Below are 26,564 nucleotides of genomic sequence, written 5' to 3' on the forward strand. Positions count from 1 at the left end.
TTTGGGTCTCATACTCTACTCTTTCCTTATCGTATTCTCAGCGTATTGGTCAAAGAGCAGCATGTCTGTTTACCCGCCGCTCTTAATGGGTTTTGATCAAAGGGCAAGTCCTGGATCACAGTAGGGAAGCATTTGGATTAAAGGCTTGTGCGACCACATTCGAGCAGTCGCCCAAATTTTCTTATCAAGGACATACAGTGTTTGAATTTCCACGCTGTGTGATGTGAAAAGCCTCCTTTCAAGCACTGACTCATGACTCCCGCCATCTGAGCAGACCACATCTGTGTGTAACCGCACGTATAATATAAAGCTACAGAAAGAATTTATAAAGCTGTACAAGTAATATTGGCCTGTGAAGTACAAAAATAGGTTCCATGTAGTTCTATGAAACTATTCAGTGAGCGTCAGATGTTCCAGGAGCTTGTGGAGTTTTGCAGATTCACTGAGCGGAGAGCCAAACTCAGTGAAGAATGTAGTTTGTTAAAGTTTATCATTTTCTTATATACACAAATGCACATTATAGTACATGCTGCTTGCTGTAAGTAATCTAAAAGCAGTAAGAAAAGGAACATCTCCACTCGTACATACCATATTGGCTTGCCTTTTTCTTGGAATAATCTCATTTCTGCTCATGTTTAGCAGTTTAGTTTGCAAAACTGATATGCACTTCCAATTGATGTCACCTTAACACCTCTGTGAAATTTTAACTGGCTTCAACTCCTTTCAAGTTAAAGTGGGTTAAATTTTAACTCACCTTTCTTGGATGAGGTTGTGTGTGGTGTCACTGTGTGCTGCTGTGGTGCCAGGGGTTTACTGCCAGCTGACTCTGCAGTTTCTACTAAATGAAAAGCTCCCATTGAAGTTTCAGTCTCATGAATCCCCGGAGCTGAGGACTGATCTTTGAAATGGCTAATAGTAGTCTAAGTCCCCTGCCATAATAGAAGTGTCTGATTCACATGTGATTTGAAGGAGGGTAGATTTCCCTTCTGGAAACGGGAGTTTATTCACTTTTTTGCAGTAAATGATTTACTGTGTGTTTGGGGGCTGCTCTCTGTCTGTCTGTTCTGTGTCTAGTTTCTCTTGGAAGCCTTCTTGCTTCTCTTTTTTTGCCACAGTTTTGGTGACACGAGTATCCTGCAGATGGGTTGCACATGATCATGAGCTAACCGTTTCAATGTTTACTCCGTACAGCACAGCGCCTCTACCCCAGTAAACTTCTCTCGTAGCTGGCCATCTCATTGTCCCAGTAGATCAGCTTTCTCTGCACTTATTGCCTAATCAATCCAATGTGATTCAGACAACTATTAGAGGGTGTGAGCAAAGCTTTTAGTCGCTTTTTTTGTCTTTCAGTCGATAAGTGCGCTGTGTTTGAAAGCGTGTGAAATGACTACAATCCATCTCTGAGTCACATGTACAGTATCTGGGAGCCTATATGCTTCACACTGAACCAAAGGAAAATGACTCTGTGTATCAGGAATGCGGCTCAGGCCTCGTGTCTGCTCCTCTGCCTCAGCTAACCACAGAGCTGACGTCAAATTAAACTGTACCCACATCCAGGATAATGTCCGCTTGAATCTCAGGGCCTTTGCTGAGTGTCATGACTGCTGTCAGGGAGGCAGAGACGTTTACAGCCAGTACTTGTTTAAATGCCATATGGGAGACTACAGGCTTAGCTCTTGTTGTTGCTGCTCTTCTCAATAGTCTGCCCAGATTACATCTAAGCTGCTTTGTTTAAATGCTGCCGAAGCGCCGCGAGCTGCTGTTATTTGTGCTGGGAGCTACTGCATCTGAAATCTACTCCCCAGATTAATCACAAGAGTAGCCTTCATGTTTAACTGAAGTCTAATTTGTCACTTTGACAGGTCCACTCCAGAGTGGGTGTGCTTTTTACCTGCACGCTTCTTCTAGCACCAGATCTTCACATAAATGGATTGTTTTTTTAAAACTCAAGCTGAAGGTGAATTTAAAGTTTCATCAGTCAGCGGTGTGATATGAACAATGGAGTACAAATAAGTATAAAGTGTAAAGCATCACTCATGGTGACGGACAGAGAATTATGACACAGTCTCCCTTAACCTAATGGCTCTTTTTTTTTTTTTTTAACTTTCAGGTAATTGTTTTAGTTTTATGGCTCCCACACTTCAGTTTAGTCCCAATGCTTCCACCAACCTCATTTTCAGTCGCAGTAGGTGGCTGTTTTCAGCAAAAATCCACTCTGATAAAGCCACAGTGCTCTACCTGCCCAGCACCTTGTGTTAGACAGGGTCAGTTAGGGACTATCTGCTGAGCATAGGCCATAGAAAACAGACAATGTGGGATTTGCATGTATCCAAATGAATGCATTGTGTTATTTTATATGGCCATAGTATGACAAAAGTGAATGTAATACTCAGCTTGTGGAGTTTTGTTTCGTTAATCTGTTGCATATGCGTACTTGAAGAGGAAAATGAAAAGAAAGACTATAAAGATATTAAATCAAGTCAGATAGTTGTGATCTAATGGCTCTCTGTTAGCATGCCATCCACCATGTGATGACAGTGCCATCTCCTGCACTCCTTCATGGAACCCAGGAAGTGACTAAGCTAACCTTTTAGTTTTTTCCATGTCGACTCTTCTTCATTAAAAAGCAGAACAATGGGTATTGTCTGAGGCGCAGAGGGTGAGCAGTGGCTGAATCCTGTGCATCAGGCCCACGGAACAGAGCCGCTCTTTATTCTGTGGGGAGCCCAAGACGGAGCCTGGCACCGGACCCAGACCCGGCAGGCTGCGAGAGGCCACCACACAAACCCGCATGCCCGCGCTTGTATGCTTGTGTATGCGCATGTGTGTTTCTGCTGTGTTGGATCCCCAGGATGCTCCCTCACCAATTAGCCGTAACAGAGTTGAGCATGAAACGCTTGGGGAGCAATGAGATCCGGCAGCCAGTGTTGTGGCCTTTGCAGCCTCTCACAGGGGATGTGAGGTGCTGCGGTGTAAAGCGATAATGTGCTGCTCGAAGCCCCGAAGCATAGCCCAGAGGCATCTTGCCTGGCTGGCAGAGGGTCAGCTGATTATGTGGGAACAGGTCTCCTGGCTGTTTGCAGGCACCGCTGAGCTGAAACCACTGAGGCTTCAATCAGTATTGTTGCTCTCAGTTCAGTTTTGACTCCTGCACTTTGGGGATTTCACTTCCTGTTGTGCTGTGTGGGTGGCAGATGCTGCAATCATATATTGACTTCAAAATATTCTTAAAACCTTTCAGTGGGTTTTCAGTGTGATCCCACCAGGTTACAGCAGTTCTGACCTTTGTTTCAGATGCTGAGTAATGAAGATGCAGATTTTTGTTTGACTGAAATGTTGACTTCCAGCTAGCTACTGTGTTGTAAGAAAGAGAAGCATTTCCTGGCAGTTTTATCATTAACCTGGCATAATTATGTTGCTGTAATTAACTCTGCTGTAGTTCTTCCTGCACACAGAGCAGGTGTACGCTGATGAAGCCTGGAAAAGGCTGGCCCGACTCTTTCATGTGGGTCGCAGTCCATTGCCAGTGTTGTCCAGCAGAACCGGTCCAAGGCTCACACAAAAGAGCGAGAGAGTCACAGCTCTGTGCAGAAGTGCATTATGGTCAGGATCTGTCCGGCCTCCAAAGTGGCAGCTGCGCTATAAAGCGAGACTGCTTGGCCAGACTGCCGCACAAGAGTGGGCGTTTTGTTATGACCTCTTAAGAATTAGTTGATGTTCAGGGTGTCGAGTTTTTATCGGTATCAAAGTCCAGCAGAGCCATGGCCATGTCTGTGTCACTGTGACAAATTATCTAATGTGTTGTGGCGAGAGGCTTAGCTTTATCCTGTGGCATTGACATTGTTTTCATTATCGCTTTTGGGGCATTTTCTGTGGTTATGGTTTGATGTTAGAGTGAACTGCAGAATCGTCACAGTGGTTTCACCTGTTGGCTCATTCACCACCATTATGTACTTGAGGAAAGTGGATCTGAGAGGATTCTGACATTTTGCTGAAATCTGTTGTCCTTCTCTGAACTTTTCTCGTGCAAAATCTGCAACTCCACATGTAGGAAATCATACAAACAGTTTTACCATGCAGTCCAACACCGCATCCTTCGCTGTAATTTGTGCTCTAATACTTTGGTTGTTCAGACGGCTCTCATTCCCTTTTTTTTTTAAGCTTTTCCCTCTTGAATGGTTTTTCTTGAGGCATATGCCGCGTTTGAAGCTGCCAGAGTCAAAAAGGCAGGTTCTGTCGGGTAATGACTTGCCAGAATTAACATCTGCAGTGCAGAATGGGAGGTCCTGTTGCATTTGAATGTACTGAGTGCTCATTGCCACGGCTTGATATAGGCCCCATCAGACCTTGAGACAATGCAGCAGTCTGCTGTTTTTAGGCTTTATTGGAGAGAAGATGAGCCTCTTACTGTGGACCCCTCGCATAATACCAAAGCAGAGTGCCAGGATGTCGTGGGTTAGGGTTTAGATTGCGCATGTAAAACTCAAAAGCCAAGATGTGGGCTTGAAAAAATGCTCTTTGGCTTATTAGAATTTTAAAGTGAGTTATTTTTCCAACAGTGGCAGCTTCTGTCTATTTTTCAATAGTTTTTTTAAAAACAATAATTCTAATAATTACAGAAATGTCAGGTTAGCATGCAGTTTTAAATGAAAAGGCTGTCATAGGCTGGGCAGTGAATCACAGTGGAGAACAGATGAATAGTAGAATCAGTCAGTGAGCGACATTAGTGTTCAGATGCTTTAGCTTTGAATCATTTGATCCACACTGCTCAGTCTGCAGGCCCTGTGTGCGCTCTACTTGACGCGCTTCCTTTTGTCAGACAAGATTGCCACTTTCCGCTGGTTTCTTTATTTTTTTGGTCACATAAAGGTAATGATATAATCAGCGATCATGCGTTTCCAAGCTCCCATTCAGCCTTTCTTCACCGGGCACCTGCTGTTCAGAGTGCATCAATCATCTCATTAGAAGAAGCGACTGAACGGCTCTTTGTTATCAATTCTTCTGTTTGAGCAGCAGCGGTTTCAGAGGGAAATCCCTGTGGGGGGATTGCAGGGAAGAAGTTTACTACTGCATTTGTGGGTATTATCGGCAATCGTCGTTCAGTCAGAGAGGCTAGCAGGGCAGATAAAGCAGAAACCAATCCTGTCTTCCACCTCTAAACAGAGTCAGTAAGGTGTTAATGCTGCTAAGTATGAAACGTTAGACTGTAGTAATTTGATGGCTCCGAACAACATACGAGCTTCCTGGTTTTTCACATCAGCAATAATAAACCAAATGCTCTCAGGAAGTGTGCAGATGTTTGTAACTGTTGCAGCATGTCTGTTATTAATACTGTTGCATGAGAACACACCAGGCATCTTTTTCACTTAGTTGTACTGAATACATTAAATCTGGTTCCTGTTTTGCAGAAAACAGAAATACTTTTATATTCCTGTACGAGTGGGATGACCTCACGTTTTGTACTGAGTCGTTTGCAGTTTCCTTTACTCATTGTTTTCGATTAACAGCTTTTCAGATGCAGAATCATTGTGTTTTGGGGCTGGAACATGGACTCCACCTCAGCCCAGACACTTTCGCAACCTCACAACATCTGGTCTGGCCAGAGCTCCTCTGTGTTCATGTATCACTTGTTTTATTTGGATAACTTCCTGCTGCTCCAAACCACCTCCACAATGTTTCCGGAATTTGGATAACATCCAGCATTGAAGCCAAAGTGATTTTGCCCACAATGTAAACACCGCACTCCTCTTTTTGCAGCATACTGTACATTTGCCTGTGACTTATCCAAAGTGCTATGGATGTTTGAATGTCGTCCCTTAAGGAATATATATATATATTTTAAAAAGTTATCAGACAGAGCAGCTTGGCGTCACACTCATATTTTAAGATTGTGCACAGAGGAAGTTAAATCTGAATCCTCCCACTTGCAGCTGCTGCAGTGTGTGTGTATATGGCAGCTGATTTCACCGTGTCATTAATTATATGGGATCGCATGTTAGCGGTATGGCTTGCTGAAGGCACGTCATGTTTTAGAAAATAGTATGGACGCCGTGGAAGAAATTCCACGGACGATTGTGAACTCTTTCTGCCAGAATAGCCAGTTAGTGAATTTAAGCAACAGAAACTATGATTAGAAGTCATCACACTGAGACAAATGGATGAAATGCCAGTGGAATGTGGAAAAACGACATGCACAAACATTCAACAGTCGGTCAGGACACATTCCATTGAGCAGCTTCACAAACATGAGCGCTACGTCGGGTCGGGGGGTCCTGGGGATTACAAAGCTAATCTGAGGACAGACAGGGGACACCTGTGCCCCCGAAGAACGCCAAGGATTACGGATCCACGCTGCGTTTAATGAGGGGAGGACAGCTCGGTTTGGAGAGCACATGCCTCGGGGCCGGCCAGCTCCTTTCTCCCTTAAGTAGACACTTATCCCCGACAGCCTCCACTATGAATATGACAGAATTTGATTCGTGTATGTCTGAGCTGCCTCCCTGAAGGGTAAACAAGAAAAGGAAGAACTGATGTGTAACATTTCTATGCAGTTGTGCAGTCATGTATTAGTACACCTGGGGAGGTGTTTTACATCTCTAGCATGCAATACAGCGCTAACCTCATTCTACCCGTGCCTGAAAAACATGAAACACCCCAGTGGCTGATGAATCAAGCATTAGAAAAGAACACGGCAGCATCCAGTCATTTTCGGCGCATTGAGCAATTTCTGAATATTTGTTATGACTAGCTGTTAATAACTGATGGAATTGGAGGTTTTCTTGTTGTGGCATGCAGTGCGGTGTCTGTAAGCTCATTTGAAAACGCAGCGAGATGTTTTAGAGATCAGAAACTAATTTGAGGTTGGAACATTGCCTTGAATGATGCAAAAGGGGTGATTACAACAGAACGACAGAATGCCTCCTTTTGAGGTCATTTGCTTGATTTTTGCCTCGGGTCAGTTCACTCGCAGGAGCTGAGAAAACAGTTCGGGTGATTTGGATCGAACAATGCTGCATCCGTCGGCTCGATCGGAATGATTGGAGCTCTTTTTCATGGTGGTGCATTAGCAGGCAAAAAGGTAGAGAGGCGGAAGAAAGAGAAGAGCGAGGGCGTGTCTCAAACTCTCAGTCCCCAAGGACAAATCAATTACTGCTCGCAAAGATGTCTGAGAGGATGCTGAGTGCCTGAGAGGTGCGGCGCTGCACACTGTTGTCTGTTTTGTTGTGTACAAGAGAAACATTTTAGGAAGGGAACACAGAGAAGCATTGGCCTGAGGTGGATGTTCTCATAAACAAAGTGAGGTTTTCTAACAGGAAGACTTCTTGGTTGTCTTGATCTCTTTTCTTCGAATTCGCTCAAGTGGAAAGTGCTCTGTGTGAGATCACAGCGGGCAGAATTCCTCAATAGTCAAGTGATGATCTGATGGCCAGAAAGTGATGCAGAATTACTGTTTTGTCGAACTTTGCTTGCCATTGCAGAAAAGTTCAGTGCTTGTCAATACTACTTGTTAAACTCTTGCTGCAGCGTTTTGTCAAGAATTAACAACGATTGTATCATTTGCAATTACCATCTGAGCGAGCTGACAACAATTCTTACAATACGTTCGAGAACACAATTTGCATTTGTATGTTTATGTGGCACCCACATTTCATGAAAAAAACTGACTCACTTTATCAGGATTCTAAACTTCTCTGGTCCGTCTGCACACTTCAGCGTGTAAAATATTTCACGTTAGACTCATCACCATTTAAATAGTTTGCTTCTCAGTTCTGTCGACATCTTTTCACAGTCTCGCCGGCCATTCATGTGGGCTGTGTGTTTGCTTTTCTAGCCAGCTGTGCTGTGAAGGCTGTGCCTCTGCAGACCTCCTGGAAGGTAGTGGGTGGTTGGTGGGCTTTGAGCCAGCTGTCTATATTTACTCCTTTTATGACTCAAGCTGACTAATGAGAGGATACAGGGATGTTAATAAGTCCTGTCTACTTTTATGGCCCTTTAGACCTGATGTGACTGAAGTATTGACCTGAATTGATGTTAGTAACAACTGTTAAAGCTGAGCTGAGTCAATGTAGTTCCCTCCTTTGACTGGTCCAGTGTGGAATTCTTTAATACCTATTGTGTGATGAGATCTGCCATCAGTTATCAGTAAAGTACTGTAGGATTCATGTTCCACTCTCATCTTTAGCTTTTTTGTTTGCAAATGTTTCTCAAAGCATTCACTTACAAGCAGTACAGATGTGGGACAGCTGCTTTGGAAATGAAATGTGAGTTTGGCAGCATGCAGCGAGGCTGGAGAGCGTTGAAACCCCACATTTTACAGAGAGGGGTTGGTCATCCAGCACAGAAAAATTCCACAATTTTCCCCCTTGTCATCTTCATTCTGTTGTGACCTGGAGACGTGGAGTTTCTCATGCGTCGTCAGTGTCTCTGACAATGTTTGATCCTCACATAATTGTCTTGTTGATGATTGTTGCTATTTTATTCCCTTTGATGAAAATTGTGCAAGTGTTTTGTCACGTTGCACTGACTGCTTGTTTCAAAACCTTTTGCCGGTGGGGTATAAAACCTCCATGTAGCAGACATAATGATGGGTTGCGACTGCTGTAGCTGTTATGTGATGTGTTGCTTGTCTTTATAGCAGGTTGTACAAACTGACATTTTTACCGCGCATGTTTCACCAGCTTAAATGAGATTGTAACTGACTTTTTATCATCCATGTGTATCTGATTCATAATCATGCTGTTGTGGATCAGTTACACCATGTGATATTTATGGCACGTGTTGTCTCAAATTGCAGGAATCCTTTAATTACTGTGGGATTTACTAATGAGTCAAATTTAGGCGTCCTTGTGTGTGTGTGTGTGTGTGTTCATCAGGGTGGTCTGCCATCAGGTGTTGGTGAAAATCTGCCCAGCCCTCCTCAACAGCACCCCATTAATAAAACAGATGCACAGATAGTGTGCTTGTAGACATGGGGTAACCCGACTCCAGTGAGCGGAGTGCCTGTCACAGCTCATTAGCATTGGGATGAAATGAAGGCTGGTAGAAGTGGTTCTTTGCTTTCGTTGGAGCCTCACCAAGCAGGAAGCCCACAGTTCAGTGCACCCACAGCGACTCAGCAAACCACCCAACCACCCAGGCCAGTAGCTCCCTTCCATCCAAACACAACAAAGCACAAGTCGAGGACCAACGTAATGGTTTAGCCTCCTTCAGTCTGAGGTTGCCACCATCTACGACATGCAGCAGCGCCTCTGTGTGTAACACAGTAAAGCTGCTAGAGGTTTTCTGTCACTTGCTGTCACCGTCTACTCTGGTGTCGGATTGTATTTTAATGTGTTTAGGGAAGGGAAGTGGGTACGAAATCTAGTCATCTGGTTAGCAGCCAGATTGAGCCAATAGAGCCCTCCTGACTCCCAATTCCCTGCAGTCAGCACAGCAGCGATCAGTCGGCTCACAGCTCCTCCTGAATACTAATTCAATTTCCTGCTCACTCCTGTAGAAGAGTCTGTGTGGGCTACAACCTGCATTTCTACCAGATACAACCTCACCATTGTGCTTGAAATTGATTTTTGTGCATCTACGAGACAAGAGAATTGTACTCTTATATCAGGATTTTAATTTATTTTGCAGGTTTATTGGTGTTGCTGTGAAAGAAATCTGTTCAGTTTATAAAAGCAAAGTGATGTAGGGGCAAAAATAACATCATGAGCCTAATGGAATAATCATTTGGCACAGAAATCTGCAAACTAGTAGTCATTGGTACAATCCTGTTACCTTTATTTTACACTGGAAAAAGAGAATTGTTCGACTAACTTAAATGAATTCCCTTTGTTGGTGACTTACAATGGAAATAAGTTTATTCAAATTAGGCTAAAAGGTTATATTAAAAGAGGAGCATTGCTGCAACTTAATTTCAAGTAACATCAACTTGAAGATCCTAACTTGCGTATTTCTTAAAAGGATTTTTGTCATTAAACTTACTGTGCTTTCCTTTTCTTTCTTTGTAATTCTATTTGGATAAAATAGCCATTGAGTAGTTGCAGAACATTTGAATAAGCAAGCACTTTATCTGAGTTTTGGTGACCTGTTTAAAGGGACAAAATGTAATTTCAAGATGATGGAACCCTTAATAGTAAACTGCCTTCACCAAAACAGAAACAAATAAGAAACTGTTCTTTAATTCCACTACAGCTCAAATGCACTTTTTCCATTGTTGTCCTCCTTCCTATAGCTGTTTGTAAAACGCAAAGGTCTATTTAAGCCCCCTGAGAAGCTCTTCACACTGATTTACTCTTACAAATAAACTCTTTCAAAGCTAAAATAATTGTATAGGTCTGCACCATTCCCATATTTTAATACATAACATTTAGAAATAAAAACATCACTCACAAGCAGCTCCAACACAACAACACAAGCTCTTAAGCCAATCTGGGACCAGACTACTCAATCAATTACTCGCTCATGGAAATAAGTCCAATCTCAGGATATTCCTCATCCATCTTCCTCTCACCCCACCTCTGAGCTGGAAAAAGTGGAAGCTGAGCGCTGAACACACTCTGATAGATGATCTCGACTGAGGACGGAAAAAGAACCCCAAGCAAAGCGCTGCATTCTAGCTGTATTTTCCCTTTTTTTTTTTTTTCCTTTTTCTCCTAGCAGTGGAAAACTTTCTCCCCAAACCATTTGTTATACCTTTTATGTCTGAAAGCTGCACATGAAACACTTGGCCTTGATTTGACAGCTTTTGTCTGCACACATCTATAACATTTTCATGTTTTTTCTTTTCTGTCTCTGGATGTTTTTTTGCCTGTGAGAAGTAGTTATCTAACCAATCTCCTGCAGGGAGACCATTTTTTGTTGCTAATATTCTGTGCTTTCTGTACTGTAGGCAGTACGATTAAGAGCTGGTTAATTGTTCGGAGCTTTTCTAAATCACACGAGGGCGGGGTGAATCATGCTTGTGTTGGACAGAGCAACTTTTTGGCCGACTGCAGAGGTGTCAGTACATGAAGCAGATGTTGATAAAGTAAAGCAGGATAAAGGAAGAAGGAGTTGTGCAACAGTTTCTGCATGATTGAGGCTTATTTTCAGGCAGAGAGAGTTCATCAACACATGGGTAGCATTAGATTTGTTTGAACAACACGCTCCTCTCAGGAAATCACACACTGAGCACCATCAAAGAGGGATATCTTTTGTTTTTTATTGCAGTCAGGTGGATGAGAAAATGCTTTAAATGTATTCTCTCATATTGTTCACACTCTTATGCTTTGTGCTGACATAACTGGGCATTTGTTTAGTCTTTAGCTTGCCTGCCTTCCTCTCAAATACAAAGTAGCAACTCGTAGATCCTTTATTGCGTCAGTGTCGCAACCAAACTCTCATTAAGCAGGAACCTCCTGGTCTCAGATGCGATGATATTTTTGGATTTTCTTCTTTAGTGACTTTCCTCTCTGCTATGTTTCTGGTATGTATATAGAAGTCAGACGTTTTACCAATGAGCCATGTGAAGAGTGGAAGGCCTGACCGTTTAATTCTGGGCTGACGGAGGAAATCTCATTGTGGAATGCAAATTAATATTATTTTGTGTTCTATTGAACAACAGTTTCCACTAAGCAAAGCATTCAAATCTTTCCAGGGTCTGCGGTGGAGCTTTACAAGTGTCTCTCAGTGCTGAAATAGTCAGAAAGCAAATGATTTACAGTCACATTTCCTTTTATTATAGAACAACTTGCTTTTGTGCGCTGCATGTCCAGTCCTCTAACGGCCTTAAACAGCTTTGCTCTGAAATACATCTCTGATTTATTGACCTGGTGTTTGCCCTCTGGATCATCTGCCCTGCTGGTTCCTCCCAGGTCACAGTTTCTGTGACAAAGGCTGATCAGGCTTTTGCTATTGGAGCCCCACACTATTAAACCCTCTGCCTGCTGACCTCTGAAGCCTCCAGCTTCTTTTGAATATTCCTTAAACTCTACTTTTCGTGGAATCTTTTTGAGGTAGTCAATATATATTTTTATTTACACTTTTTATTGCTATATATCTGATTCATTTGTGCTCATGTCCCTTTTCCTTATTATTTTCATTTTATCTGCTTATCTTGGTTTAATTTTTATATTTTTCCTTATGAGTTTGTAACATGGTTCAGAAAAATGCTATATATATTCATTGTTGTTATTATTTGTAGTGCAGCCAGAATCTTTCTCTTACCTACTTAATTTTACTCCCTCTCAGCTCATCTATAATGTCACAATTGAGAAATAAATTGCTTGATCTGTGCTGACTGTCACTGTCTGCACTTGTTCTCTGTTTGTCTTTGCCTTCAATTACTGGAGAAATATACCAAAAGTGTAAAAAAAAAAAAAAAATAGACATAAAGAAACAAACAAGGGGTAAGTCTAGCTTCCTGGTTACTCCAGCCAAGAATCAATCATATGTGAGCAAACTGCCATTTGTTTATTAATGATCAACATACTGTAGTTTGTTAAAAAGGAGACATTTTTGCATAAAATTTGCATTCTTTTTGCTGACTCTTCCATTGCAACATCATGCACACTTTGGCTAATGTGACCCACACAGAGAGAGCAGATCACACCATTCATTTTTAGTCTCTAAATATGTCTTTCTGAGGTGCTGTAGACACCTTGTTTTTGTGAGTGGAACTGATGTGTTTTGCTAGTTGTACAAGGTAATATATCAATTCTACCTCAAAGTGATGAAAAAGTAACTTCCATCCCAACAATAATGATATATAATTCTCTTAGATAACCTTTCCTGCTGTGTTTGAGCTTTATAATATTTCATTATCCACACCTAATTAACTTTGACCTTTTTTTCTCTTTCAGAACTCGATGAATCTTCCTCCAGACAAAGCGCGGCTGTTGCGGCAGTATGACAATGAGAAGAAATGGGAACTAATCTGCGATCAGGTGGGCATCAGTCATCCATCTTTATGATATGATCTGATGCAGATGCTCTGCAAGTCAGACTGAATTAATTGTTGCTACTTAATTGCCAAACAGTGAAAACACAGCTATCAGTCTAACACAGTAAACAAAGTAATCTCATATGTGCTGTCTGAACTGTCTGCTGAATCCTGGACTGTGTCATGACCGCAGCACCTATGCTCCACTGCCCTGCCTTTATCCTGTAAGCTTTTCCCCGTCTTCACACACTGCCCTGGCTTCCCTGGTCAAATGGTTTAAGTGGCACAGCGGGGAGCACACATCAGTAAGCCAGTTAAAAAACTCAGCCTGTGATTGGCGTCAGTGCTGCTTGTAGGAAATAGCAGAGGGTGCACGTTGTGCAGCGAGCTGTGGTCTGAACGCTCCACTCAACCCGCATCCTTCGTGCCAAAGAGTTTTTCTGCCTCTTTGAGCAGAGGAGAAAAGTGGAGACTAGATCAAGACCACCACCCTTTCAAACTGTATTGATAGCTACTGACCCTGAAGGGAGCCGTGCCAGAGGGAGCCCACCAGGCTGCTGACCAGCAGTCAGAGATCCTCTCAGAGTGCACTCCAGACTGTCAGACTAGCAGTGAAAATAGCTGGTTTCATTGTCAATGAAGCAGTTTCCAGAAGTGTTGCCCAGTGATTCTGCTGACAAGCTTTTTGCCTTTTTGATATGCAAGAAGTCAGCAACCATCAAGTAAAGTCTGTCCACTGTGTTATCCGTGTTCAAAATAACTGTTACATCCTATACTTCATGTTTCATACTTTTAGCATTGTACTATAAGTCCTTTCCTTGTCGATGAGTTGATGTTTATGCTGCTCAAACATCAAAGAATACTGCTAAACTAGTTTCTTGAAGTCTTCAGTCCTCTCTTGTTTTCACAACAAGACAACAGAGGCAGCTCTGGGAATAAAGTATTTTCTGTGTCATAGCTACAGCGAGTCATTTAATGTAACCATGGCAACAGTGATGGAGGGAGGCAGAGAGGCAGAGATGACAGGTACATCCCCTTTGCAAATAAAAAGGTCCCACAAACCCCACAAGAGGTTGAAATATTAAACATTTTTCCTATGATTGTGAGGATATGAAATACAAAAGATGCTCTTAATGCGAACACAAGGTCAGAACATCCAGAGTGCAAAGAGGAATGATTATGATAAAGGCATCACTGTCATGACTTTGTTCATATAGACCACTTAATTTATGTACTTGAAAGCATCCAAAATATGTCTGTTGACTGCAAACCACTGCTTCCAGAGGTTCATTTTAACAGATTCTTACTCTGAAGTCTCCTCTGAGTTTAATTTAAACCTTCCTCTCCAGACAAACTGCCATAGAGCAGGTTGGAACCCGTTTATATATGCTCCTAAAACCAGACGTGTGCTCTCTGTAATATAGTCTCTTCACACATTTACGACGTGTGTTTGCATTCCTCACATATCTGTGCATGCAACAGGGTATACTTGTCAACTCGTATTATTTTGCGGACTCACACGAATTTCTCTACAATGAAACTCTCACACAGAGTTGAGCTGCGTGTTGCTGTCAGCTGAGAGCCGACTGTCTTTCCTGACGCCGCTCTCGTCTTTCCTGTTTTCGTGACACGACAAATGCGATGCTGCTGATCTGATCTCAGTATCTGTGTGCAAAGGGTGGACACATTTACAGGATGTGATCCACTACAGCAGCATTACAACAAACGCTGCCTTTAACAAACTGATAATTAAATCTAGTTTGCACAAAAGCAGCTATTGTAACTCTTTCTGGAAACTTATGAGTCTAGTCAAGGATGTGTAAACAGGATTGTCTACGTATGTTTTAGATTTCCAGCAAGTTGTCCCTACCTCAGATGAATTCAGCACCTCAGTTGTGGAGCTTGTGGGGTTTTTTTAAAGACACCTGGCTGGTCATTGGTGGGAAGCAGTTGAGGGATCATGTCCTTTTTACAGCACTCTCAAATCCTGTTAGTTGGTTGAAGCGCTTTTTTTTTTTTGGCAAGTGAACAAAAGATGTTGGAGATGCAATGTTTGCCAAAGGTGTCTGCCTGCATCACAGACTTTTGGGTAAATAAAACAGACATTAAAATTTTTTAGCGGTTAGCTGCTAAACAACCGCATGTTGCTTAATGATAGTTAATAGATGACAACCAAAGCAACGGCCACGATCATTAATTGCATAGTTTTTGCCGTGTGAAAAAACATCAGTGGAGGTGTTATTTCTTTCAAGTATAAAATGCTGCAGGACTTTTTTGTTCTTCTTAAACATATTTAGAAATATCACTGACATTAAAACCATGAAGCTACTTTATGGTGTGTAAATGAACAGCCATCTTTGAGCTGATTAATACATGTGTGACTTTCTAATGTACTTACTGGGTTTAAGAGCACATGCTTTGTATGAGGAACTAATCAAATGACTAACACACAGGAACAGATTATCACAGATGTCCATCTGAGATCCTGCCATACTTTGGTATGCATTGAAAATTAAAGATTTATGGTATACAGCAGACAAAGAGACTGAATGTGAACCTTTATATGAAGGCCGGACAATCAGTTCTTGATCACTGACAAAGCAAAAAATATGTCTTTAATATCTTTATCTATATTGTATGATTAACAAATCTCCTCACTGATATGCCCTGCGGTCTCACACTCCCTGATGCAGTGTGCTAAATCGCTCAACAGAACCATTCTCGTTGCTGTGGTTTGCTGCTCATCCTGATCCAAATGCTGTTTCCCGCTCAACACACTGATCCAAATCCAGCACTAATCTCTTGTATTTATATTTAGAGCACAATAATGTGGCCTAAAACCTGTTGCTGGTTGAACGTGGGACGTGTACATGCACATCCACACAGGTTTGGTGACAATTCCCCAACAGATTATACCTTATGGTGCATTACAACTAATGACGGTTACCAGAACGAGATTTCTTCCTGAGATTTGTTCTAAAATTATTGGTTCAGCTCAATTGCAAAAACAAACAATCCACATGTGACATCATATGAAGGCTTGTTGTGTCCAAAACAAGTTCTGACTGCTTTAAAATGGAACATGATCTGGGGTTCCCATCCATTGAAGGGTGACTCACGATTCTGTGATTTACTCAAAGCCTCTTTGGCTTTAATCTGATAGCTTTAGTGTCAGCAGCACTTTACTGTACACTGGAGGTGTGTTCGGACTTGTGAGGTTGTGAGTTTTTTTCTTCATTAGGTCATGTGTGGTCGTCCGATTCATTTCATTGGAAATGCAACTTCTGTTCTTGTTCCTAGAAAAGTTTACGAATGTCCGACATCTGCTCTGTGTTCTCATCCTCTTCTTTCTCTTGTGTTGTTTCCTTTTCTTCTGCTCATCTCACTGTTTTGTTTTCCCCCGTTTGTTTGTTGTTGTTTTTTTGGACAGGAACGATTCCAAGTGAAAAACCCGCCTCACACGTACCTCCAAAAGCTGAGGAGTTATCTAGACCCCGCAGTCACCAGAAAGGTGAGTGCCCTCGCTAACATGCTATCCTGTTCCACTGCTCTGGCTGGTTCCACTGCTGCAGCTTTTCCTTCCCCTCTTACCCTCTGCCTTGAGTCCAGGATGTCCACACAGCTGAGGAAAGATTGCACTCAGGGCTTCTGGAGGAGACAGCTTGGGAACTTTAGTTGCAAAACAGTGCGGCTCTGTGAGAAAGGAGACAGTTGTTTATCTGGAACGCCCAGGTTGGAGAAACCTCTGGCCAATCCCTAAGTAGGGCTGTTCTGTGGTTTGCCAGCATGCTCGCAACTCGGAATAGTAGTGCAGACAGACTAATTGCCGCATTGACATTGCGTTACAGCATAGCAGGAGCTGACGCAAGACATCACAAGTGTCTTACCTATACGATAAAAAGCGCCTTATGTCATCCGAGCCGCCAGTTCTGGCTGTTTCCTCGGCTGATTGGAAAAGGGTGCAGGATGGTGTGAGAGGAGGAGCTCAGTGAAGACAAGCATCAGCCAGCTATCAGACGTTTGCCAAAATGAAGTCTTTTTGGCCCGGGTGATTGAGCCGTGGGGGAATGCTGGGAGACCGGCCTCTGTGATAAACAAATTAACCAACAGACTCTGCCAGAATAACAACAAATCGCTGAATAATTTAATTTGCACTGACTGGAGTTTAAATTTTGAATCACAATGAGCGGGATAGAGCAGCTTGAACAAAGCTGTGGATACTGTGGTAAAAAGGGGGAAACAGTTTCTTTACTGCTAAAAAAACAAAAAACAAAACCATGGCATACAGTCCGTGTTGTGTATGATGCAAGTAAAACCTGCATTATTGATGTCAGGGAGTAAATCCCAGTGGTGCTTACTTTGCTAGGAATTGCTAGGGAGTATCTTAGCAAAGTTGAAATGAAAAAATTAACAAAATTAATCCTCGTGTTGTCCTGTGGGTCAAAATTGACCCGTTTTAAAGTTTGAAAATGTGGTAAAGCAAATGTTTTCACAGTGAAACTTCTTATGTCCACATTTTCAGCATTTCTGGGAAATGTTTGAATGTTTTTTGGTGGGAGAAAAAGAAATGTTAAAAATATTTCTAAAGAAAATTCACAAAAAATCAACCAAAATCCAGCTAATTTCACTGAATTTTGGTTGATTTTTATGTGAATGTTCTTAAAGAAAATATTAGAAATTTTACTGATATACACACGTGGACAAAATTGTTGGTACCCCTCAGTTAAAGAAGGAAAAACCCACAATTCTCACTGAAATCACTTGAAACTCACAAAAGTAACAATAAATAAAAATTTATTGAAAATTAAATCATCAAAAACAGCCATTACTTTTGAATTGTTGATTAACATAATTATTTAAAAAAACAAACTAATGAAACAGGCCTGGACAAAAATGATGGTACCTCTATAAAAGATTGAAAACTATTTGACCAGAGTGACATGATTAACTCAGGTGTGTCATTTAATTGACATCACAGGTGTTTCCAAACTCATAATCAGTCAGTCTGCCTATTTAAAGGGAGACAAGTAGTCACCCTGCTGTTTGGTGAAAAGGTGTGTACCACACTGAACATGGACAACAGAAAGCGAAGGAGAGAATTGTCCCAGGACATCCAAAAAAAAAATGATAGACAAACATCTTAAAGGTAAAGGCTATAAGACCATCTCTAAACAGCTTGAAGTTCCTGTGACAACAGTGGCTCATATTATTCAGAAGTTCAAGACCCACGGGACAGTAGCCAACCTCCCTGGACGTGGCCGCAAGAGGAAAATTGATGACAAATTGAAGAGACGGATCGTTGGAATTGTATCCAAAGAGCCCAGAGCAACCTCCAAAGAAATTAAAGGTGAACTCCAAGGCCAAGGTACATCAGTGTCAGATCGCACCATTCGTCGTTGTTTGAGCCAAAGTGGACTTCATGGGAGACGACCAAGGAGGACACCACTGCTGAAAAAAACTCATAAAAAAGCCAGACTGGAATTTGCAAAAATGCATGTTGACAAGCCACAAAGCTTCTGGGAGAATGTCCTTTGGACAGATGAGACCAAACTGGAGCTTTTTGGTAAGGCACATCAACTCTATGTTCATAGACTCAAAAACCAAGCATACGAAGAAAAGAACACTGTCCCTACGGTGAAACATGGAGGAGGCTCAGTAATGTTTTGGGGCTGCTTTGCTGCATCTGGCACAGGGTGTCTTGAAAGTGTGCAAGGTACGATGAAATCTGAAGACTATCAAGGCATTCTGGAGAGAAATGTGCTGCCTAGTGTCAGAAAGCTTGGTCTCAGTCGCAGGTCATGGGTCTTCCAACAGGACAACGATCCAAAACACACAGCCAAAACACCCAAGAATGGCTGAGAGAAAAGCGTTGGACTATTCTAAAGTGGCCTTCTATGAGCCCAGATCTGAATCCCATTGAACATATGTGGAAGGAGCTGAAACATGCCATTTGGAGAAGACACCCATCAAACCTGAGACAACTGGAGCTGTTTGCTCATGAGGAGTGGGCCAAAATACCTGTTGACAGCTGCAGAACGCTCATTGACAAATACAGAAATCGTTTAATTGCAGTGATTGCCTCAAAAGGTTGTGCAACAAAATATTAAGTTATGGGTACCATCATTTTTGTCCAGCCCTGTTTCATTAGTTTGTTTTTTTAAATAATTATGTTAATCAACAATTCAAAAGTGATGGCTGATTTTGATTATTTAATTTTCAATAAATTTTTATTTATTGTTACTTTTGTGAGTTTCAAGTGATTTCAGTGAGAATTGTGGGTTTTCCCTTCTTTAACTGAGGGGTACCAACAATTTTGTCCACGTGTGTATATGTAATCACTGTAGATATTTTTAGGATTTTTTAAAAAAGATTTTTACTCATTTTTCGAAAACATTTACAAGAATTCTCTTGCCAAATTTGGGGGAATTTTTTTTAAATAAAACTTTTAAGGGACACTTAAGGAATTATTTGAATTTTCTTCCTGAAGATTTTGCAAATTTTCAGAAATTTGTTGAATTTTTTTTTGCTAAATTTTGGGATTTTTGTTCAGACAAGGAAACAATAGTTTTGGTGCCTGTAAATGAAGACAACAGGAGGGTTGAAGAAGTGTATTCACATGCTGTGTTTGGGAAAACACCTGGACACCATTTATTGTCATACAACGGTGAGCAGAAAAGTTGAAGCTTTAACCGAAAGTAATGAATTAATGGTTGATATACTTTCATTAATGGTGCTAAATATCAGAGTTTGACATAACCTTAAACTAACACATTTGGAACATGGCAGATGGTCTTGATAAAGGGCTGTTTGGGTTCATCTGATAGGCCCATGGGACCATCACCTGTCTGAGGGACTGCTGCACCCCCCCATGGTCCTGACGCCTAATGTAATGAGAGATAACGCACATTGGAGATCTGATAAAGGCAGGAAGCAAGAGGAAGGTGACGCAGGTTAAAGCAGACATCTTAGACATAACTTTGTAAAGGTTCAAGAGTGGCGTTTTGTGTGAGAGCAGTCTCAGCGTCGGCAAGAGTGAATCATCTTTCAGTCAGACTCTGACCAAATCTGAAACAGATTGTGAAAGTAAAAGGTGTTAAAGTGCTGTTGAGCAACACATTTAGCACAGAGCTGCCTTATGAGAGCTAGTCAACAGCCATCAGGGCATGTGTGTGGTTGGGATTTGTTGATAAGCAAACATATTTGTTTTTTTCCTGAGATTTAGATGGGAAGATTAATGCCACCCTTATATCAGTCCGTTAAATAAAAAGCTAAAGCCAGCAGTTCCATAACCATCACCGCCCCGGCTCTGTCTGAAGGTAACAAAATCCGCCTTGCAGCACTTGTAAAGCTCACTAATTAACTTGTTATATCCGCACTAATGCTGAAGTGTAAGAAAACGACAAGTTGAATCAGCTTTAGATGTGCTGCTGGTAGGTGAAACGGTAAGCTATGCTAAGCTGTCCACCTCCTGACTGCAGCTTCATGGTTGGCGTACAGACCTGGTTCTACTGGAACTGTCTGAAAAAAGTGAGTAAGCATATTTGACAAGACATAAGATGGCGACCGTATTTAAAGCTCCCTGGGTGTAAACATTCAACACAGCCGTGGCTGGCGGATCTCATCCAGATGACTAATGTTTATCTGGCAGATCTGATCTAAGTCACATCCTTCCTTCTTTTTGCTTTATTGAACTCATCTGTGGCCACAAGACTAACTGATTGTTTGGTCTATATTAAACCAACCTCAGAGACCTGCCCAATCCTCTCACTTTATTTGTTTATCACCCGTTTAGCCCTATGATCTGAGTCGACCATGTGGGGTTCTGTAAAATCTGGCTGCCTATTCTTCGCCTTGATCAAAACGTGGAGTTGACGGGTGCACAGGAGTTGAATGAAAGTGTGAAGTGAGGAGGGCAAATGAAGAGGGAGGGATGGAGAAATACTGAATAATAAAGAGTGGGGTAGAGGGAGAGAAAGAGATGGAGAGAGAGAGAAAGAGACAAAAATGAAGCACAAGGGAGCACGGAGGAAAAGAGAGTTATGGGCTTCTTTCTACATTCCTGCTCCATCCCCCTTTTCTTCAAACTCAAACAATTGCCACTTTGTGCCACTGTGAGAGAGCTGGAGGTCATTGCCTCTGCTTTCCATAGGCAGGCTCCGGTGCATTCCTCTGGGCAGTTCCCAGCCAATCGGCAGCCAAGGAGGAAGAGTTCCAGTCCAACTAGTCCCCAAGAATGTATCAGCCATTGATTTGTTTCCAGGATGACCCTCCTGAGCTCACACTTCCAAAAATCTCTCTTTTTTTTTTCGCTCAACTCTCCTGCACAACTTAGTGCTGTCTCCCTGCTCTTACTTTCCCTTTTCAGCACTCCCTCCTCGTCTCCTCCTCTTTTGCCCCTCACGCCGTCCTCACCCCTTCTCCCCCACCGTCGGCTCCTCTCCCTCTCTTCCTGCTCGCTCTGCGTTGCAGCTGGTAGCACTTAAAGTGTGGAGTGTGGGGAGTTTTGGTGGGGGCTGTGGGAGCCTGCGCAGTGCCCCGAAATATGCTCCGCTCTCCACACAAGCGCACACATGACTCCTCCCTAATAAAAACACTCTGTTTCTCATCTCCTCGTGTTCCAAACACACCGCCCAAGCCCAAAGACACAGACTGGAGAGACCCTAGCTATGGGAATGGCTCTCTTCTCTGTGGATGTTAATAATAGGTTAACACAGGGCTGAGCTCCGTTTCCTCCCTGATACTAACACATCATGGAAAGTGACCAACCCCTCCAAGCCTCTTTTCTCTTCTCTTCTCTTCTCTTCTCTTCTCTTCTCTTCTCTTCTCTTCTCTTCTCTTCTCTTCTCTTCTCTTCTCTTCTCTTCTCTTCTCTTCTCTTCTCTTCTCTTCTCTTCTCTTCTCTTCTCTTCTCTTCTCTTCTCTTCTCTTCTCTTCTCTTCTCTTCTCTTCTCTTCTCTTCTCTTCTCTTCTCTTCTCTCAGAATATAGAAAGCTCTTTAACAAAAGTGTATTGATTTTTTTTAATGCATTTTTATCTTCAGATTAATCTGCCATGAAAAGAATCATTACCTGTTCTCTGGCATAAAAGCATAGTTCAGTACAGTATGCAGTAAAAATGTCTTCATTTATCCTGTTCTGTCTGAGCAATTTACAGCAACATATAAAACCCCAAAAGTCTGGGAGGCTGGAACTAGAAAATTGTTGATGTTTCTGTTTTTTTTTAATGAAAAATTACTCAGGATTTATTGATTATATAAAGAGCTGCTTATAATTTTTCCATCAGAAATCACTTAATGACTCATTTTTGTGGCTGTAAATGTGTTAAATTGGCCAGTAACTAATTATTTAAATTGAGTGAAAAAGAAAGCCTTTAATATAGACAAATAACTTGTTTTGTTGTCGTTTCCTTTAGAACATTTAGTGTAATTCAGATTTTTAAGATTTGCATAGCGAGCAGCAGTGGTTGACTGTTATAATTTGTCAGGGCCGATAATGACTGTTTGATTTTGAGCCGGTACATTTGCAGCAAAATCTTTAATCCTGGTATAGAACAGCATGAACTCCAATACAGATCTCTTTTACATGTTTGATCAAAAGAAAACTTTTTGACCTTTAACTGTCAGTGTTGAAAGGCTATTAATTGTACAAGAGTGCTTTGGGCGGGGTGGTAGTCCAAACCTCAGGCTGGTGACGACAGCTGGAGAGAGGCAGCTGCAGTAGAGCCAAAGTAGCACATTTTTAGAGGGAATTGGTAAAAAAAATACTGATGATTGTGAAAGTTCTGAATGCTGGATCCAATAACTTTGCAACAGCTAATGAGCACATTCACTAACAAGACAAGAACTAGTACTATTCACCTTCGACATGCTATAATATCGCCAACTGTGGGGATGGTGAAGTATTTTGAGTTTTCTCCTCTCCTCTCCTCTCCTCTCCTCTCCTCTCCTCTCCTCTCCTCCACCCTCCTCTGATGTAACAGTCTCACTCCCTCTCATCGGGGATTTCGTCCTCCTGTCACACTGTGAGGCTGTTTGATCACCACTGGTCATTCACTTTGCTCGTTTTGTTCCTGTGGTTGTATAACAGTCTGAAGGGCCTTTTTGTTTTTGGTTCTGCAGATAACCTCCCGTCAGGGGGTGAAAGCACAGAGAAACCCGCTTCACGTTCTCTCTTCTGCTGCTTTTTGTTTCAGTTGCTTGTTAGTTCGTACCTTCGTGCGTGCCGCTCGCTCACATCTTCCTTGTAGCTGTAGCCACAGTAACAAGACCAAGAATTTCTGTGTGTGTGTGTACAGTTGTGTTTATGTAGCTGCTGGATGTCCTGGTTGGGAGTGAGAGGTAACCAATCAGGTGACTTGATTTTATCATGGTGCTTGCAGGAGGGATTACAGCTATTTACAGAACCAACATGAGCAAACGGCAGCAACATGAGCAGATACAAAAACTACTGCTTTTTCACAGTTTCCAATGAGTCAGCTAGTCCTCTTTCAGCCCATTTAATGGTTACTGGCAAATAAAAGAGCCATTTGAAAATCTCATGAACAACTCATTCCCATCTTTCATTATTTTTATTTTATCAGCGCACAGCCTGACTTCGTCTACATCTAAATGTCACTGCGGCTGCTTCTACGTCTGTTCGCCTGACCTCTCTGTCAGAAAATGTTTTCTCCAGCCAAAACATCTCTGTGCTACCACATGTTGATTTACAGAGGTATGATGAAATTTAACCTCCCTCCCTTTCTTTCCCCTCCTCAGAAATTCAGACGGAGGGTACAGGAGTCCACCCAAGTCCTGAGAGAACTGGAAATTTCGTTACGGACAAATCATATAGGGTGAGTCACTGTGTGAAGGATGTGTAGTGTTGCATGTCCTAGACTTGGTTGTATTAGATTCAAGGGGAAAAGTCTGGCATTCCAGACACCCAGAAACGCAGACTAACCACCACCATCCCCCAGTCCTATCTACACTCTGACCTAATATTACACTGAAATCCATGTGGCAAGGAAGAAAAGATGAATCGATTGATTGTTCTGGGCAGCTGACACATGAACAGCCTCTGGAAGGAAAACACATTTTTTTTCTTGCACTTGTTCGGCTCCACAGCGTTTTAGTCGGCCATCCTGAAGAGATACTAATACGGATATTACCAAACGGATCATGATTTCACAACAGTTTGAAACACTGGAGTATTCATCCATCAGTAATTTCTGGTATTCTGGGATTACGTGCCTCAACCTGCTGCAGCTGATATTGATTCACTGCTGTACAGTGAGCCTCGAGGAAAGATCGATATCTCAGCGAGAGTCGCACAAGCTCTCAGTGTTTGGTCTTGCTTTAGATCACAGGGCCTGTCTCCCTAACTAGACACTGACATTTAAGGGTTGATTATAAATGAGACCCAATGCATTCTGGGATCTGTAGGATTCGGGAGCCTTATCACACTGACTTGTACATAAATAGCAGCACAGAGGAATGTCGCAGGTGGATGGTCACAAGAGACACGGAGACCTTGTCAAGGACAGCAAGAGGCAACCATGAGAGCATCTGCTGCTTTTGCAAGGCCAAAGATACTCTAAAATCTAAACTACATCTCCAAATCCCTCTGTTTTTCTCTTTTTCCTCCCTCCCACACACTTATTACTTTACCTCAATTTGGCTGTATCTCTGACTCTCATGCAGATTATATCATGTGTCTGACAGCACCGTCTCTCACACTCCTACACACTGTTTACACACACAGATCAGATTCTGCGCTTTAAACAAAAAATATACTCCAACCACGGTTTGGTAATGCTGCCCGTCTGGCAGAGCAGTTGAAGGATTGTTTATGAGGATTAGCTCTTTTTAGAGACCTTATGTGGGTAAACTAGATTACATAAATAATCTAGCTAATCTAGATTAGACAATGAAGCTTTACCATCCAGAGGGTGGGGGCTGCTGATGGCAATGGAGCACAGTGTCATCCACGCAGACAGTGAATAATTACTGCCTCATTTCAGAGGTGAAAAAGAAATTTATCAGCCATGTAGGCTGTGAATAATGGGCAGACTGTCCCGGTACAAGCAGTGCTGATGCTCCCCGCCTGCCTGCTTCTGACATATTGCACAGTGGTCACCAACATGTGGTGAATGGGAGGATTGTTAGTTAGTGTCCTGTGGTAATGATTACCATGAGGCCCGATGAAGCCACACCCCCGAGGCCTTTTAAAAATACCACTGCCCCCTCCAGGCACCACTTTACTGGACACTCTTGTTAGTCTTATTCAGTCCCACTCCGTTACCTCGCAGGGGAGCTAATAAAGAAGCAGCTAGAGGATTTTTAAAGCAGTTTAGTTTTACATCTACATCATTGCAGCGCCACTCAACAGCCTGACTGTGGATCATTATGTTTATGCCCCGCAAATGCCTTTAATCGCCAAGCAATCAGGCCTGTCGAAACAGTTCCAATAAAAAGAAACGGCACCTTCATTGGAGGTGATTAAATAAAGATCATCTGCGATTCATCTCACAGTGCTTATAAATACTAGGGGGAAGAACGGCACGTAACGAAAGAAGCAGGTGGTTTTTCCTGTGCTGTGCAGAATAGCAAATGAAAGCATGTGAAGTGCTGAATGGGTGGCCCACTTCAGGGCCTGTAAGGAAGGTGAGAAAGGGCTTTTGATCATTCTCCTCGAACCGAAGTTAGAAACTGTGTGCGGTGGAGAAGCGGATAGAAAAGAGATGCAGGCTTACAATAATGAGATTCTATTTATGCATGTGCGGATGCCTCTGCGTTTGCAAACACGTGCATGTGTGATGTGTTTGCTGCTCTGAGCCTGGAAGCTTTGAAGTCTGTCAAACGGGTCATTACAATTCTTCCTGGCTAAGGGAAGGAAAAAACTGAATAATCTGAAAACATCTGTATACCAGGGTATGGTCAGAGCCCACAAAGAATGACGGAAAAAGGAAATTACATATTGTCTATTACACAAATAAACTGAAATATCGCATATTCTTATATCCTCCACTGTGATTATCCCAAAGAAGATGAGTTTCAGCTGAGCACTGTGTATCTGCTCATCAAATGTGTGCTTAGATCTGTTTCCAGAATGATTTTGCAAGAGTTTGTCTGATAATAAACTTTTCCTCTCTCCTCAGGTGGGTGAGGGAATTCCTAAATGAAGACAACAAGGGCTTGGACGTGCTGGTGGAGTATCTGTCCTTTGCACAGTATGCCGTCACGTAAGTCACTACAAGCACTCTGGTCAATGTGCACAACCGATAGGCAACACAAGGCCGCCATTCTGCAAAGCCTGTTACATCTCCTCACAGCACCACCATCGCTGCTGCTGGGCTGTCAGAAACACTGAGTCACTCAGGGGGCCCGCTGCTGACACATTGGCACCATGCATTATACCAACCATATGCTTCTATTCATGGACTGACTGTGTGATTATTAGTCAGTCACAAAGTCCCCGTTCAGGGCCAAAGAGCCACACACTTAAATTCTTAATTCACCCTTCCACTTCACCGTATTATTATAGGCTGTCCACATTATGGATGGTTAGCTGTAAAATTGTGTTTATGCAGTACCACTGCAGCAGCACGTAAAAGTCATGGAAAGGACAGAAATAGATCATAACAGGTAGGCTTTAACTAGCAGCTTTCCACA

At 42.3% G+C, this 26,564-nt stretch overlaps 1 protein-coding gene across 6 annotated transcripts in view; it reads left to right on the forward strand.

Moving 5' to 3' along the window:
* Nucleotides 1-26,564, forward strand: part of fmnl2a (formin-like 2a) — a 53,273-nt gene that overhangs the window by 2,437 nt on the left and 24,272 nt on the right. For all 6 annotated transcript variants that reach the window (XM_051958653.1, XM_051958652.1, XM_051958655.1 and 3 more), the window contains exons 2-5: nt 12,837-12,920; nt 16,347-16,427; nt 23,670-23,746; nt 26,051-26,134. In XM_051958653.1, coding sequence (XP_051814613.1) covers nt 12,837-12,920; nt 16,347-16,427; nt 23,670-23,746; nt 26,051-26,134 — 326 coding nt within the window. The remainder of the gene's footprint in view (nt 1-12,836; nt 12,921-16,346; nt 16,428-23,669; nt 23,747-26,050; nt 26,135-26,564) is intronic.

The sequence above is a fragment of the Acanthochromis polyacanthus genome, chromosome 14 (assembly GCF_021347895.1).
Source record: "Acanthochromis polyacanthus isolate Apoly-LR-REF ecotype Palm Island chromosome 14, KAUST_Apoly_ChrSc, whole genome shotgun sequence".
NCBI classification, from domain to species: domain Eukaryota; kingdom Metazoa; phylum Chordata; class Actinopteri; family Pomacentridae; genus Acanthochromis; species Acanthochromis polyacanthus.